At 36.2% G+C, this 18,210-nt stretch overlaps 1 protein-coding gene across 2 annotated transcripts in view; it reads right to left on the bottom strand.

Annotated features, from left to right (window-relative positions):
- Positions 1–687: 687 nt before the first annotated feature.
- The window catches only part of LOC115428164 (beta-1,3-N-acetylglucosaminyltransferase lunatic fringe-like), a 33,257-nt gene continuing 15,734 nt past the window's right edge, over positions 688–18,210 (bottom strand). The window contains exons 2-8 of one of the 2 annotated variants that reach the window (XM_030147012.1): positions 16,199–16,247; positions 12,713–12,815; positions 12,470–12,623; positions 9,867–9,952; positions 9,599–9,758; positions 6,583–6,668; positions 688–2,745 (exon numbers count right to left, since the gene is read on the bottom strand). In XM_030147012.1, the coding sequence (XP_030002872.1) occupies positions 2,679–2,745; positions 6,583–6,668; positions 9,599–9,758; positions 9,867–9,952; positions 12,470–12,623; positions 12,713–12,815; positions 16,199–16,247 (705 nt within the window). In that variant the 3' untranslated portion in view covers positions 688–2,678. The remainder of the gene's footprint in view (positions 2,746–6,582; positions 6,669–9,598; positions 9,759–9,866; positions 9,953–12,469; positions 12,624–12,712; positions 12,816–16,198; positions 16,248–18,210) is intronic. The other variant, XM_030147020.1, reaches the window with a different exon arrangement.

The following is an 18,210-nucleotide window of genomic DNA, read 5'->3' as shown; positions in this document are numbered from 1 at the left end:
AAGGACCAATTGTGATCTCAAGTAAAATAGTAGCATAATAACCTATAAATAATGACTGCAAATGTCCTTGGTTGAATGTGAAAATTGCTAATTATATTATGCCTATAGGTAATGCAAAAAAAAACATTAAATTATGAAAATATTTACATAAACTATCCTTTAACAACTAGACAAGCACTCCGAGAGCACAGACCTCTGCCAAGGCAGATCAGTGTCCCCCCCCCCCCCCCCCCGATCAGCACCAAAATGTAATCATTTGTTCCTTGAGCCAGTATCAACATTTCCTGAAAATTTCATCCAAATTCATCCATAACTTTTTGAGTTATCTTAGTAATAGACAAACAGACAGACAAACCCCGATGAAAACATAATCTGTCATTTCTTGGCGATGGTAATAAAATACGAAATACCTGAACAAATATGAACTGATAAAATGACTCCAGTAAATATTCACAGCAGCTTTTATGACACTTCTACAGCTAGAATAATAAAATAATTTCATGCAGCCTGTTTCATTGAAATATTTTCTCCAGGTTTATGGGTGCTTTGCTCAGAATACTACAATACTTACATACGTGTGATCAAGTATCTCGGGGCAAAGTCGATTGTTCTCCTTTATGGAAATGAAAATATGGTCACCCTAACTAAATGCCACATACAACACAAAAAGGTCTGGTCAAAAGATTGACAATCAAGATTGAAAATGACTTTATTAACATAATCTCTACATACAGTCCAGATACTGGAGAGAGCATGTATGCTTCACAAGCAATTTGTCATCATATACATTCATTTTAAGGGACAGAAATGAACATTAATTTAAAAATTTCAATACATTGCAGCACAATTATAACAACTGCTCTCACTGCACACAATGACAGAATGATAGACGACCCAACATGAGTCATTTTTCAATAAAACCTCAAAGGGAATATCCGTTAAACTGCTAGAATGTCTTAAAGCATCAATAATAGTAACTACCCATTAAAAACAATTCATATCCATCAATTTAAAAGAATACCTTGTGTCAGAGTTTTTCAAAGAACAGAATGACAATTTGGGAAATAAAGAAAAATAAAGTTTGCTCATGGATAAATGACAAGAGTCATATTTTCATTGCTGAATATGATCCTGAAACCAGAAGTAAAACAGCCTTGGGTCCTGCGTTTACAGGTGATGTCACACATTGTGATTGGCTCTCAAAAAGTGAAGTGGGCGGGTACTGGGGGTGCATCCTGCCTCTCTATTGGTCAGTCGACCTGAAGGTTACTCTGCATGTTAGCATCTGGCATGTAAAGAAATATTTGGAATCTCAATTTTAAGTCTAACAAATAATTGCATATAATATTGAGGTGAAATGGCAGTAAAATATCATAACGCCACCCAAATTTAATGTCACTGTAGGTGATGTTGCAATAAAATACGATTCCTGCTGAAATTGCTACAGTAATTAGCTGCAGGAGTTAGCCATAGCTGGCTTCAAATAGTTAAAGTCATGAGCCCGTCAATATGGTCTCTGAAAAGTGGAAGGGCCAAAAGAGAATAGGACATTTTGTACACTTTCTGACACTAAATTCAATCATAATGTTTGACTGATTAATCAACACAGAATCCAAAGTCAATCTGGTACAAGTTAGCTTAGCTCAGCACACTGACAGCTAGCTTTACCCTTTCCAAAACCAACAAAGTCTGCCTGCCTAATGAAATGCTAATGCAATGCTCACAGTGATGACACTGGTACACTCTTTACACACACACAACTTTACATGACTTTAGATGAGATTACTTTGTAAATCTGTTTCCTCATTGCCAGACTTTGTGCTAATCTAAGCTCACAAGCTGCCAGTGGCTGCTTTATTTACAGCATGGACATGAAAAGCAGTATCAACCTTTTCATTTCACTCTTGGCATAAAAAAAGCTGTTCCTTTGGTGTCTTGTATAATGAATTACAAAGAGCAAAAATAAAACTGCAAAGTGCTCAGTCATGATAATGGCCTTCACTCCAGAGAAATAATACTGCACACTGACAAGATAAAACTTCAGATACGGATTCTGAATTCAATTAAACCGTATTTAAATCAAAATCCTGTTATACTCCATGTTACGGTGAATGAAAAAGGAAATGAACGATCCTTTCTTGTGCCTTCTTGTGTGACATTGCGCCACATCTTTGTCTATTGGTAACAGAGTAAAAGATTTCACAGATGAGGGAGCGAAAATGTTTGCGGACATGCATGAAAGAGCGCAAGCTATAAACTTTTTTAATTGGACCCTCGATCTTGTTGGTCGACCTGTGTTACACGATGTAGTAAGTATCTAAAAAATATCACAACACCAGGACTAAAGGTCACACATTTCGATTCATCTGTGGTCCTTGGATGCGTTTTCTTCTGTTTTTAGTATTGCCGTGTCACATTTCAGTCATTTATCTGTGATTTTCCATTATACTCCCGCTCCTCATCTCATTCGCTGGAGTTTTTTTAAGTGTATTCTTCTGTAAATGGATGATTGAAGTTGAAAACAGAAGGATCTTTCAGGCCTGTGGAGTCAGAGCAGGCCTCTTTATTCCTGGATGTCTACAACAATTTCCTTCTCCTCTTCAGAAAGTCGACTTCGGTCAGACATCGACGACTTCTCCTCCATCAGTCTGTGCCCTATCGGAGTATCTAGATAGGAGTTAAAGTCGCCAAGGACTGGGGCACCACGGAGTGTCTGGGTACAACAGACAATGGACAGACCTGAACCTGAGACAGACAGGGAAATGAGCGTCACAATGCCTGGAAGTCACCAACAGGGAATTTTCAAAATTAAGACTGTGAATACAATTAGCCCTGTGCACACACACACACACACCAAACAAAGCCAGGAAATTTGTCAAAGTAGTACGACGTACACAACACGGAGCGCTTACATAAAAGCTCAATTGTCGTACACATGTTTTAAAACCAAAGCTTTTCCTGAAACAAGCTAAGCAGCTGTTAAATGTGCAAAAATATAGAGAATATATTGTACTCTATTGTACCGTAGGTCTTACTCATTGTTTAAGACCATGTTGAATTATATTTTTGTTCCGCACAGATCTCTATAGACCTCTTATCTCATTCCCTCAAACCCTCTTTTGGGCATACAGCCATCACAGTCTATTGACAAGATGCACAAGTAAAAAGAAGATGTTTCAACGCGTAATCAAACGAAAAGGAGGAAAACGTGGAAATGGGGGAGAATGATAAAACAGATGAACAATGATTTTTAGGAAAATGACATGTAGGAATCAAAAAAACTTAAGAGAAACTCTACAGAAACTCTACCAATTTTGAGTCACTAATTAAAAATAAAAACAGTCTTGGTTAAAGTGTGACATTGTGTGAATTAAAGAGAGAATGGGTTTTCCTCCATATGAATGTTTGAGTCAGAACTACCAGATCTACTTCAAAACACTGTCTGCACATTATCATACATTCACTTTACAGGTTGTTTATACTGGAACATTTATAAAACTATTGCATAAATAGACATAAACCAGTATATATGTGTAATACCACTTTATGATATACATTGAAAACATTCGTTGTATGGAAATGTGGTTAAAATGGACTGTATACAGGGTGGGGAAGCAAAATTTACAATGAACATTTAGTTGTTTTTTCTCAGCAGGCACTACGTCAATTGTTTTGAAACCAAACATATATTGATGTCATAATCATACCTAACACTATTATCCATACCTTTTCAGAAACTTTTGCCCATATGAGTAATCAGGAAAGCAAACGTCAAAGAGTGTGTGATTTGCTGAATGCACTCGTCACACCAAAGGAGATTTCAAAAATAGTTGGAGTGTCCATAAAGACTGTTTATAATGGAAAGAAGAGAATGACTATGAGCAAAACTATTACGAGAAAGTCTGGAAGATACTATTAAAGAAGAATGGGAGAAGTTGTCACCCCAATATTTGAGGAACACTTGCGCAAGTTTCAGGAAGCGTGTGAAGGCAGTTATTGAGAAAGAAGGAGGACACATAGAATAAAAACATTTTCTATTATGTCAGTTTTCTTGTGGCAAATAAATTCTCATGACTTTCAATAAACTAATTGGTCATACACTGTCTTTCTTTTTGCTTCCCCACCCTGTATATGACCCCATTGAGGCCAGATTCAACTTAACTGGAATTGACAGGTTATATTTGAACTGGTTTAATGTACTGGAGCTGTTTTTTGGAATAAGAATAATGAAAATAAGGGAAAAATGTGACATTTTTTTGTTCTAAGGTATGTTTAACAAAAGATAACAAAAAAAGGGAAGACTTTAAGAACAGTTGTCTTTGTTTGGTTTTTTTCCAAACAGAGAACTTGCATGGAACATGTGTATGTCGTTTTTCATGCTTCACCATCATTGATTTTTCAGACATGGTGTACAAATGTGCTTAGTTATCTGTTGTAAAGTATCTTTCCAAATGAAAAAATAAAATTATATATATATATAAAAAAAAAGAAAACATCCGCTGACCTGCACTTTTGTCATTTGTTTCCAATTAATCTTATTAAAGTATGTGAGGTTCAGTACATTTAATCTCCGAGGCAGATCAGTTATTAAAAAAAAAAAACTGTAGACCCGTGTAATGTTGCTTTACTAGGACTTGTGTAACTCTGTCATAATTTCTCCAGCACCACCAAAAACAACACATCACACAAACTCTGCAACTTAATACAGACTGAACCTGAACACTTTAATGCAGACTAATGTTAAAATTACCGCTCTAAAAGGACTGAAATGAACTACACTTATATTGGTTAGTACAATGCTCTCCTTCAAATGCCAAAACTGCACCGATAAATGAGCCACTGAAAACAAATGTTATCAAAGTATGAACGTTTGGACAATGGTGACATAATCTGCAAGATCATATGACAAAGACTGATTATGGTCAAAGATTGTGCATTTGCTTTGACCCAAGAGAAAGGATGCTCAGTCTTGATTAACAGTGATCAGGCAGTTCAAAATTATATCCAACTAGCGCGTTGACCCATGGGGAACCACAGGTCATATAAATACAGATATCTAGGGACTGAAGTTAGTAAAATGCGTTGTTCCTGTTTTTAACTTCATTTCCCATCATGCAGCCTGGTACAGCGCTTCCAGTCAACCAAGCAATGTGATTGTAAGGCTATTGTATTCCAAAATGAGTAATGTCTCCCAAAATATCGGTCCTATCAACTTGCTGATATATTTATTGTGGAAATGGGGCTATTCCGCAACTGGCCTGGTAAAAACGACTCAATTTTTCAGATCTGTGCAGATACACACACACAGACGCTCTGAAACCTTCCAATATTATGATATAAGTAACAGTAATAATAATAATAATAGTAATAACAATAATAATAATAATAATAATAATAATAATAATAATAATAATAATAATGTGTATTGGAATTCCTGCTCCATCTTCTACTGGTGATGTCATGACAGTTCAGTTTAATCTGGATTTATGCCATTTCCGATAGTGTATAAAAATGCGTCTGTGGTCATGTTTACAGGTTCATTTCTAAACTAATGTGTACTTAAATATAAGTATGCATTAGTTATTATAATTATTAGATTATTTGAACAATGGTGGTGCTGCACAGCTGGTGAGTGTTGCTTCGATTTTATGTATGTCATGCATTTACTCCTGAGACTTTTTTATCTCTATTGGTTTGAGTTTATTTTAGTCATAATTTTTTTTCCCATTGATCTTACCCATTAGTTGTTGATTAGGTTTTACTTCAAGTGTTTTTAGGCTAATGATGATTTGTTAATTTTTTTTTTTTTTTTTTTGGGGGGGGGGGGGTAAATGCAATAATCTATGCACAATATGGTGAATTTAGAGTTGTTCAGTATCTGTTTTGTATGCATGTGTGTAATTGTACTATGTGCGTATATTGGTGTGCAGTTATTGGGGACAGTTAAGTATATTTGAGAGACTGATTAAAAGGAAAAAGACAGAAAAGAAAGACACAGTATTTACTCTCTCCATATATAAGCTCTATGTGAAACTGCAGAAAAACATCATTTTTTCCCATTAATTTAATGGGGCAGGTTGCCCTTGTTCTCTATTTCTGATCTGACGGAACAGAAGTTTATTTGGCTGGAGTTCATATATCAATAGTCCTCTTCAGGAACCACTTACTCCACCTTTAGAAAACAGACTGATAAGGAAAATAAATGTAAACAGCTTGCTTAGCATTAATTCATCAAGCAAAGCAATTTCTATTCACTACAACTTTCATAAAAGCCAAAGGAAAACTTTCTGAGTCCTGTCTCCTTAATGCGATAACAACAGTTCATTAAGCACAGCTGAAAACAGAGGACGCCGGATAATCTTTAAAGTTGCTGATGTGTTGTTTGTGTTTGTGTGTGTAAGGACTGTAAGCAGGATAATTGTACCCAATTGTTCCACTAGCTTCTCTCTGGTCCATTTACCCAAATAGTGAGGACATTTCATTTTCTACTCTTCACATATTTTGGATGTTTCAGGTGTTAGTGCCTGCAAACAAAGATACAAAACCCCCTAACATTGTCGTACACTAAAACATACAAATTACCTTGTGGGATCTTCATTTATTGAAAATGGTCCTTTCAGGCTCACAGTGTTTCTGCTGTTATCCACAGTGCCATAACTGAGAGTCACCTGCAGCAAGGATGAGAATGTAAACACACAGATGAGTGTCTGCACTGACAGATACTGTAATTACAGATGAACATGGGCAGCATATTCTCTAATCAAGTACAACAGACTCTGGTTTAAATAGAAGCATTGATTCGACTTCTTCATTGCAGTAAAAGTGAAAAATGACAGGATTTAAAATGCACTCGGAGTATAAACATGAACAGTAGGTCCTCCAAAGTCATTTCTGTTGAAAATAATGAACATTAACTTTGCTCTAATGTGCAAATCTGATTTCAGTGAAACATTACCATTCAACTATTGCTTCTTGCAGCTTCTATCATATTATAAAGCACTCAGATTGTGCTCATTTGAATTATTTTGATGTAACACTGTGAGTGCTTAGTTCAATTCACAAAATAAGTACATAATAACAAACTTAGAATACAGCAGTGATTTCATTTGGTTTTATTTGGGCCTGAGCGCAGGCCATGCAATGGCCCGCGAAGGCTCTATTGTATTTCATGTGTTTATGATTATTTTGGATCTTCCTTTGCATTTTTGAGGGCCTGAACATGTTTGAAAAGTCAGTGTTTTTGGCAAAATCATGAGTGACGGCTTAAAATTAGATATTTTATAGGTTTCATAAACCATTCACCAACCATTTTTGGCAATTCGCTGACCTTCTATTTTGTCAAATTCCTCCTAGGGATTAAACTCAATTGACTTCACACTCGGTCAGTTAAGTCTTAAAAGGTTGTAGATGAAAAGTTATGAACCGATTTGGCAGGTGACCTTCGACGTGTTCAGGGTGGGCTGGAAAAATTTGAATGAATATGAAAAACAAAACTGTTATAACTCAGCCATTTTTCATCCGATTAAAACCAAACTTGATGTTTGATAATAGTCCTGCCCTGAACGAAATAACACAACGATATTAATATTACTCATAGCACCAATTAGTTACTGGCTGTCTTGTTGTTGTATTGCCCTTTCTATGTCAATCAATCAATCAGTTTTTATTTATATAGCGCCAAATCATAACAAAAGTTATCTCATGACACTTTACATATAGAGCTGGTCGAAACCAGACTCTATATGTTCCTTGTCTATTATTTTAGATTACAATCAGTCTTGATAATGTCGTGATAATGCAATAGTAAAGTAACAAGCCTGTTTTGAAATTGTAAGGAATCAAGTATAGATATTTATGTGAAAAAAATATAAAGAGTAAAAGTAAGAAGAGACAAGATACTTTCATCATAAACTGTTCATGCAGTCATCTCAATTATAACTTACAATTAGTTACCTTTAGTTTGTTTAATTAGTGACCTTGACCTTTGGCCAGTCTATTTCTATTTCATCTTTGGGTTCTGGTTAGTCCCAAACCATTCCTGAGATACTGTATTTTAACAAATACACCTTCTTGTCTTGACAAGTTGACAGGAAATAATTATTTGGATTGTGGCATCAATACATACAGTAGGTACCTCATGTTTTTAGGGTAATGGGTAATTATAAATAAATACAGCACTGGTAACTAGAGAAGGGTATCAGATAACTCTGTGGTTGTATTCTCTTGTGAAGTTGTCCCTTTGTTTGTTTTAAGGTATTGTTTAGTTTCTCTCAGATCGGCAAAACGTCCCCTCAGCTGTCGACAGAGGAGACCAGTGAGTGAATGGGATTCAGAAAGACTGTGACTAATAAAGGAAGGATATTTACACTGAATATATACTGGGCCTTATGAAGAGACCGCTTCAACGGACCTGCTGTGGATTATTACCGGCCTGATCGTTGGAGGTGCAGGTTTTTGTGGTCTTGTTTTGGACTGAGGACACAGTTTTCCATTAAGGGGCTGTACTCCTGTGGACGGCTTGTAGATTATTGATGGACTGTCTGGACTCATTACTTTGTTTATTAGAATGGACATTGTGGGTACTGCTTCACCGAATTTGTGTATGAAATTTCTGTTGTGTCACCCTTTTTAATATACAGTAATGACCCAAAGTTTTGGCAATAGCACAGTTTTTTTGTTTTTCACATACCAGAACACACTTAGGACAAAAACCACCAATGACTCAGTGCTTTGTATCCACAGACTATGTCACTGAATAAATAATTAATTATTTACACACATCTGTATTATGGTATCATCAAGTTTTCTTCTTCAAACTAAAACTCATAGACGCTTATTTTGACAGCCACTCTAAATAACATTGTCTTATGATCTTCACGTGCTTCATCAGCTGATAGTTTACATTATAGCTCTGTTAGCTTAGCTCTGTTTTTAGACAGAAAACAGCCACAGTTAAACCACAAATCACCTCTGTTTTCTCTGTTTGTGTTGTCAATAGCTGAACTAAAGATCTGTTTGGAATCAAACAAACAAGATCAGAACTGTCACAGTATAATCTGAACTGTGAATCAATAAATGGCAACTTAGCAAAGATAATAACATCCCATAATAACTTTATACCTTCATAAGCCTCAGAATCAAACTCACCCATGCAGAAGAAATGCTGTTTTTTCAGCATCAAACTCCATTCCTTACATTTACAGCTGTGTCCAGTGGAGAAAACAACAACAGTGTTTCTGCCTTTTATCATTTTGTCACTTTCTTTGAATGTAAAAGCTGTTTCTTAGTGGTTCTCATCTGGTCACTTTCTGATGCTTTGCTCATAGGCCCTGTGGTGTTAGTTTTCTTCACCATCTGAGACCACAGAATGACTTACTACTGCCTCTAGTGGTCACATAAATTCAGTTTGTGTCTCTATAATCCAATACATTGGCATAAGTGCAGGACATTTTATTCTAAACACTCTACAGGTATGTTTAGGTCATTTTTTAATGTTATAAAGTATAAATATTACATACAGCCCTTTTAAAGTACAGTAACAAAGGATTTGTACATCGTCACATCACACTTATGCATGTGTACATGCGTGTGCATATACCTGGTTGTGTATGTCTGATACCAGTCCCAGGCTCTCCAGGTGAGAGTGGAACAACGCTGAGCGAATGAGGCTCACGCCAAGCAGCGCCTCAACGATGTAACCGACCGTGCAGTCGTCAGGGAGACGGATGTGCTCGGCTGTGACCATGAAAGCACCATCGCTAATGACAGAGTAGAAAGCATGTAAAAACAGAGCTCTTTGTGATTCAGACATGCCTCTAACAGTGCCAAAATCATCTTGTAATTAATTCTTCTAAGTGAAAATTTACCTCGCCCAAGGTTTCATCTTGAGAGCGAGGCCACGGCTCAAACAGAATCCTGCTCCTCCTGTCGCAAACCAGAATCGCACCTGCTTCTGCCCACAAACACACACACACATATACATATATATATAAAAGTCACAAACAACACTGAACCTGTTTACATGACCACAAAAATCCAATAACTGTTAGTAATCAGATAATTGTAATGACTGGATCTGACACATTTACCTGCACTTCAGAAATGCAATAATTGAAAAACCCTGGTTTAGACGTTTCTGTCCATTATTGGATTTCTTTCAGAGCGTGTCCGTACTTTGTGAAGGCACAATCAAACTTCTACGTTTGACAGGGTTCTTACACATCGGATATGTGAAAATTCCATACTTTTTCCAGACCCTAACTTCCAGACGTCTTGGTAAAAAAATTCCAACCAGTCTTTATATTTGGGATTTAAGAGCCAGTCGTCAGAGAACTTACATCTACCCATTATGAGTTCTGCCAACGATCATGTGTGGCATGTTGAATAGCTCACTCATTAATAGTGTGTGGACATCACCTGTCCGTCACAGCAGCAGTGAAACTTGATGACACCTGGGCGGGCCTTAAAATGGGTTAGAGGAGGATAAGAGCAGCAGGCGGAATATTCAACTTGTCAATCTGCCCAAATGTTTTCTCGGATGTGTAGCCTTCAGCATGTGCTCTCACACAAACATTTTACCTGCGCTAACAAGCACCTTAAAAGAACAGATTGATCCATTTCTTTTTTTAGACATTCATAATTTTATGTTTTAGAAAATAGAACAGTGGGAACAATCTTGGAAACATCAATATTTTTCCATACGTTTGTTTCCATTTTCCATACTTTTCCAGACCTGGAAATTTATAAAATCAGATTCCGTACTTTTCCATACTTGCATAGGAACCCTGGTTTGCCTATGCCACTTCCGTTTTGTACAATTTAATTATTTTCACACATGCACAGATATAAAAAGAATGAAATAAATCCGATTAACTGGCATACATGCACGAAGGTATTGAAGTATTGGAGAGAAGTCCAGGTGTGTTCATTTAATTTCTCATTATCAGTTTACTGCTGTTATCTGATAAACTAGATGAGATTATGCTGTTTATATGATCCTTTGAATAATCTCAAATCTATAATAATCATTATTATTGTGCATGTAAATGGACTCAGTGAAACCTGTTAAATTAATCCAAACTGAACCATAACCCCTTTAGATATTCATGTTCAGCACCTCTATGTCTTACATTCCTCTTCAGTCTCATTTCAGTTCAGGAGCCACATTCAGCTAACTTTGATCTGAAGTGGGCCGAACCAGTAAAATAATAACATAATAATGTATAAATAATGTCAACCCCAAACTTTTCTCTATGTTTTAGAGTGAACAAAGTAAAATTACATTATGAAAATGTTTACATCTACAAACTATCCTTTCAAACAATGTGAATAACATGAAAAAAGTGAAAAAAATAAGTGTAATTTTAACAATATCATGCTTCAGTTGATCATTTCCACATGCACATTATACATAATTTACAGATCCCAGTAGGTCTACAAATACACAAAACATTTAGTAACAGGTGGAATATTGTTAAAATTGCACTTACTTCTCTTAAGACATTTCAGGTTGTTCACATTTTTTGCAAAATTATACTTTGTTTTAGTGTAAATACATGAAAATATTCACATTTACAAAGAGAAAAATGTGGAGTTATGAGTATTTATAGGTTACTGGGTAGTATTTTACTGGTCTGACCCATTTAAGATTGAATTGGTTCGAATGTGGAAGCTGAACTAAAATAATTGTTAATATCTTAGTGGAATTTTAGCATTTCACAAATTCCTCCCAAGGGCCAGACTGGACCCTTTGGCGCAGGGGTGTCAAACTCATTTTAGTTCAGGGGCCACATTTGGTTAAATTTGATCTGAAGTGGGCCGAACCAGTAAAATAATAACATAATAATATATAAATAATGTCGACTCCAAACTTTTTTCTATGTTTTAGAGCGAGAAAAGTAAATTTACATTATGAGATGGTTTACATCTACAAACTATCCTTTCAAAAGATGTGAATAACATGAACAAACTGAAAAAATAAGTGTAATTTTAACAATATTCTGCCTCAGTTCATCATTTCCACATGTACATTATAACTTACAGATCACAGTGGATCTACAAATATGCAACGACATTCCGTAACAGGCAGAAAATTGTTAAAATTGTACTTACTTCTCTTAAGACATTTCAGGTTGTTCATATTTGTTCAGGTTATTCACATTTTTTGCAAAATTAAACTTTGTTTTAGTGTAAATACATGAAAATATTTACATTTACTAAGAGAAATATTTGGAGTTGTCATTATTTCTATGTTATTATGATCGTATTTTACTAGTCCTAGCCGTTTGAGATTGAATTGGTCTGAATGTGGAACCTGAAAAAATATGATTGTTAATTTTTTAGTGTAATTTTTGCATTTCACAAATTCATCCCAAGGGCCAGACTGGACCCTTTGGCAGGCCAGATTTGGCCCCCGGGCCGCATGTTTGACACCTGTGGTCTAAATGGACCCATGAGTTGGATTTTGTACCATTTCAGAGGTGCCGATGTTCTCTGTGGCCTCTATGGGATGTTCGAGGCTCGGTCGGCCGATGTAAACGTCCTGAGTGTGTCTGAACTGCGACAACAGTTTGAGAAGGGAGCCAACGTTCAGGTAGTTATCATCATCCATGTGACAGAACCACCTGGAGGAGAGGATGCTGGGAGTTAGTAAACAGCTTTGAGTGCATTTATGTAAATGTCCGTGTGCAGCTGTGTGAGTGAACTGCCTTACTTCTTGTCAGAGTTGATGAAAGTGTTGTACTCCACAGCCATTTTACAGGACAGAGCTTGGCGGTTATGAGCTGCTGAACAGTTTGTGTTGATCAGATGGACTCCTGCGGATCAACATTCAACAGAAAAACAACAGTAGAGGTGAAGTAAGCACCGTGTTGGACTTTCATTAAAACCAAATCACTAGAGTTGTAAGAAAATACTGATACACTTGAGTATAATTGCATTATTGTTAAAAAAAACAACACTCTACTGACTTTACATGCAAAAATTTGTGTATTATGAACGTTTTACATTGAAAAAGTTAACTGGATTTAAGTGAAACTGAAATGCAACAAAGTGCAAATTCAGTATTGAAGGAAAAACGTCAATAATGAAGGCTACACTGCATGAAAAGCAAAAAAGTGCCTAGCGTAAAAGTGTAGGTATATGCAGAGAAATAAGGTGATCATCAAGGACGAGGCTGGATTGAATCTTAAAAAATTTAAAAAGGCAGAGAAACCGTAACAAATGTTTAATAGGAATCCTTTAAAAAAAAAAAAAAAAGACAACAGAGAAAGGTAGTAAGTAAAAGACATTCTGATTTTTTCTGGTGTTTTGTTTTTAATGATTATGAAGGTTATTACTTTTAAGTTTGATTTTAGATCAATAATGTGAATGGTGATTGTCATGTCATGTATTGTTATGTTCTGTGTTTTGTGTTGTCCTTCTGTGTGGACCCCAGGAAGATTAGCTTGTCACTTTGGTGGAAGCTGACGGGGATCCTTTAAAACATTAAACATTCTGATTTTAAAAATAAAAATACGTTTTCTCCTCATGGATAACAGTTTCAAGAGTTTCTCAGCATAAACCTCAGTACATTATGGGGTATTGTGATGTGTAAATGACAGAAAATGTAACTCATATTTTAGGGTAAATGTACTGAGTGATGTGGTCTACATTGTCCAAAAGATGGACAATGTAGACCTGGATCTTTTGGCCTGTTTTACATACAAATTAGCCGTGTAGTGTCACCAGAGGGTACAGCTAAAGGCAACATCATGCATGTCTCTTCATTTATTCATCATGTACATGTTTTCACACTATTAGAATATTCAGGTAGACACCAGGGAAACAGCAGTTACATGTTCGTGTTAGAATATTTTTGAGAAAAGCAACAAATGTCTCCTGTTAAGAGTATCAGCTACTTTTCCAATAAGGCGCAGCAAGACAAAGCAAATATTACATCACTCAAATGTAGAACGTTTGTGAAATTTGCTTATTTTTATCTAATTTTGCAATTTCCCCTGACTTTTTTGAATGCCCACTGATCCGACTATTTTAACCCATATGGGATGTGTCTTTTACACGATGACAAGTATCAGTTAAAATTCTGCTAAAACTGCCATTATAGACCCCCACTCTAATATTTAGATGGACTGCCTTTAGCTTTGATTATGCCACAAATTTTCTGTCGCATCATTTCAATAAGCTTATGCAACGTCACAACATTTATTTCCATTATTTTTTGGACACATAACGCAGACCAACTGAAGCAACCCCAGATCATAACACTGCCCCCACAGGCTTGTACTGCAGGCTCTAGGCATGATGGGTAATCACTTCCTCCACAGGGTGCTTTCTCTTTATCCAAAAAAAAAAAAAAAAAAAAGAAAAAAAAATCCTCCCCAAGACCTTGACTTTATGTACTTTTATACTTGCGGGCCTACTTTTTTGGTTGAGTTTGTACCTATTGTGTTTAGTAAAAAAGCTCATTTTAATAAATGTATAAATAGATGAATGCATAATTCGCAGTAAATTATGTTTTACTGACTGAACATATGAAAATCACAAAAGTGCATGGATATCACACAAACAAGCTAAAATCCTTCTAGTACCGACCGGTTCATGAAATCATTAAATTCTAAAATTCAACTATGAGAGAAACTTTTTTCCATACTTTATTAAGACTTTCACACAAAATTCCCATACTTCTCAAAGTCTGGAAAACAGTGTTTCAAAATCCCATACTTTTTAAGACTTTCAAGACCTGCACAAACACCCTGCTTCAACTCTGGAACAGGGTGATTCTGGACTCATCAGACCACATGACTTTTATATCCATTGAAACACAGTCTAATCTTTATTCCCTCTACAAACTGATGATTGTTTTAGAAATGAGAAGCTCCTCACTGTATAATTTAGTTCAACTTGCTGAAACATATTTATCACTGCAGTAATTATCCAATGAAAGGATCTGAACTATTTTTTTAGTTACATTTATTTTTAAAATTTAATTTATATTGGTCAGGCTCTTGTATTACGGTATCACAACATAAACACACAAATACTGAATTGTAACCTCTGTATCTTGGTGTCTATCTTATGAATACTTTCTTTCCAATACAAAAAATGTGTGAACAATAGATTTAAATATAAGTAATATTAATAAGTACAGAGCACAAATATAGAGAACATACTTATTTGTGCTCTCATTTGTCTGTTCTTTTTTTTTGGGGGGGGGGGGGGGGGTCTCTTGTTTGTCTTTGTCTTTTTTTGGTTACTGTTACAATTCTACATAAAACTCAATAAAGATTTAAATTACAAAAATAAATAAATAAATATAAGTAATTATCTAAATACAACTATGACCAAATCATAGGAGCTTTTAGTATTCCGCCATATGATCTTTATTATGTTCAGCCTAGTAAATTCACTTACTGAACTTTTTTTTTTTTTTTTTTAATTTAACCCATAAGGACCCATTGTGATTTTTGGGTCAGTTCCCAAGCAAATTCTTCTCTCTAACCTTTTCGAAATGATTCATCACCATTTATTATACTATTATCCTCTGAATTTAGCATTTTTTCCAGTGAAAATCATCTATTTTCCTATGTTTAACTGACTGATCATGTAGATGTTCATTAAAGCTCAGAGTAAATTCAAGAGCTATTATATCACAACAGAAAAAACTAAGAAAATGTGACTTTTTCAATAAAATACAGCATTAACTGAACATAAATCCAGTGTGTCCATCCAGTCACTGATCAAATTCCGTGGATTTTATTTGTGAATCAATGTTGTAGAAGATGACGGTGTTTCCATGGTAACTACAGAGCTTCAGAACATCCAAATGGGTCATATGTGATGACCATGAAAAGATGACAAACTATTTTACACCAATTATTTACATGGATTGATAGAATTAGTGGATCAGCGGTTTAGATCAGTAGATGCGTTTGGCTGATGGTGGATGTTTGGGTCTTTATGAGTTAATGACACAGTGAGTTTGATAGTGAGAAGAATACCTCATTGAAAGTAAAACAATTCCATGAGTAAGAGGAAAGGTCTGTTGATGAAACTCAGTCGACTTCCTGTTCTTCATGGAAACGCTGTTGCCCAGTCAGCAGCCTGCTTCCTGCCTTCCTGCCTCTGAAAGGGCAGATAAGCCGGCCGCTACTCAGCATGACTCCTGTGAGTGTGTGTCTGTGTGTAAACCTCAGCTCACCTATCCTTTTTCTCAGGTTTTCATCCTCTCCATCAGTGAACACATACGTCTGTGGAAAAAAACAAAACAAAGGGAAACAGTTCATGTTATTCCTTCAGGGAAACAGATACAGTCAACCAGAAGCTGCATCATCAGTTCATGTTCACGGAGTTGGTTTTATCTCAGGTGCGACACCACATGTTTCCTCTGTCGAACACATATGAACTGTGTTTCCATAACGAGTCAAGGGAATTGGAAACAAACTCTTAAAAAGCTGAAAGAAGAAAAATAGAAAATGTGGCTTATAGGTGTTTCCACAAACTGCGTCAGAGCGATGGCAGTTTAATGACTGAAGAGAAGAATTAGAGTGTTGTGTTGTTTGCGTTTTTTTCATAGATGTGATTCAGGAATTATCTGTGTCCTCATCAGTCCACATCAGTTGTTGCTCCAACCAGCACTTAAGCATTTAATGGGAATATTGAGAAGAGAGTGGGGGTCAGTCACTTTTTCTTGTTTGCGTGATTTTCTTTTTCTTGTGTGCGTTGTTTTTTCTCATGTGCTTTTCTTTTTCTTCTGTGCTTTGTGACTTGTCGTTGTGGTTTGTCCTTCATGGCCACCGTACTTTGTAGACTACTGTCATGAATTCACCTCAGTATTCCACGGCTTTTGTAATGAGGTGCTGCTCAACACTCTTTGTGAATGTACATGTTACCTGCTAATCTATGACCTCTGACGTTCATGGATCAATTTCGATGCCCTGTTTCCATAACAGTCTTATTAATTAATTAATTAAGTTTAATGACATTCTACTGATTTTTGGATAATTTTTGTTTTGTTTGGATTATTGACTGGAGGAAGTGATCGATAGAGGCAACAATAAAATAATCTACATCCCTGAGATTGGAAAATTTGGTTAATTACTATTAGTGCTGGGCGATATGACGATACATATTGTGGGGACGACAGAAAAGTGTCTATCGTGCCATTTCTCTTCTATCGTTTCTAACCTAATTTTATCAATTATTACAGCAAATATATCATTAAATAGCCTGCGACGATTGTATTAGTGTTGTCTTGTCACTATGCATACTCTAAGTTTACATAAGTGAAAATAAAGAAGAATAAAAAATAGATTTTTCGCAAAGAAACGCTGTCTTGTGGTTTTGTGACATGACGCTGCTTTACATTCTTTGATTCTCACGTGGTTTTGCGACATGCTTTACGTTACTTAACTCATGAGTGCTGAATGATGGACGCGCAACAGGTTGAAGTTTCATGCCCGGAGTCGCAACAGACAGAGACAGCTATGCAGGCAGCCCAAGGAGAAGCACTTTTACCGAAAAGAGGTGGTATGTCTGTGATTTGGTTACATTTTGGGTTCAAGAGGTCCGACACGGAGCAGAAAGCGGCCAAATGCAAACTATGCTTCAAGACTATTCCCGTGTCTGATGCCAACACAACAAACCTCTTCTGTCACCTAAAGAAGGTCCACGAAAAAGAATACAAAAGAATCCAAAAAATCCGAGCTAAACCAAGTTGTGGAACAGCAGGGGCAAGTTGTGAAAAGAAAAACTATAGCCAGCTGAAGATAAAGCAGTCTTTCACTCAAGGCACGCCGTATGAGAAAACGTCCCAGCGCCATAAAAAAATCACATGTGCCATCTCGTGTTACATCTGTAAAGGTATGGCTCCCATGTATGTAGTTGAGAAGGACAGCTTTTGAGACTTCGTCCTTGATCCGAGGTACGTTATGCCCAGTCGTAAGCACTTCAGTAAAGTCGAGTTGCCTCGCTTACATGACGCATGCCGGGCCAAAGTAGAGAAGGATGTTTGTAGTGTGGTGGCAGTTCATTTGTGACAGTTCAGTTAAATTTCACTTCAAAATAAATTTGGAGAAAAGTAAGCAATGAAATTTTTGTCAAACTTTTCAGAGAATAACTGAAAACATACTTTATTGTGGTTTATCGTGATATATATCGTTATCGTGATATAAAATAATCCATATCGTAACATAGGATTTTGTCCATATCGCC

The sequence above is a fragment of the Sphaeramia orbicularis genome, chromosome 1 (genome assembly GCF_902148855.1).
Source record: "Sphaeramia orbicularis chromosome 1, fSphaOr1.1, whole genome shotgun sequence".
Classification (NCBI taxonomy): domain Eukaryota; kingdom Metazoa; phylum Chordata; class Actinopteri; order Kurtiformes; family Apogonidae; genus Sphaeramia; species Sphaeramia orbicularis.
This window is presented reverse-complemented; position numbering and strand designations above follow the sequence as displayed.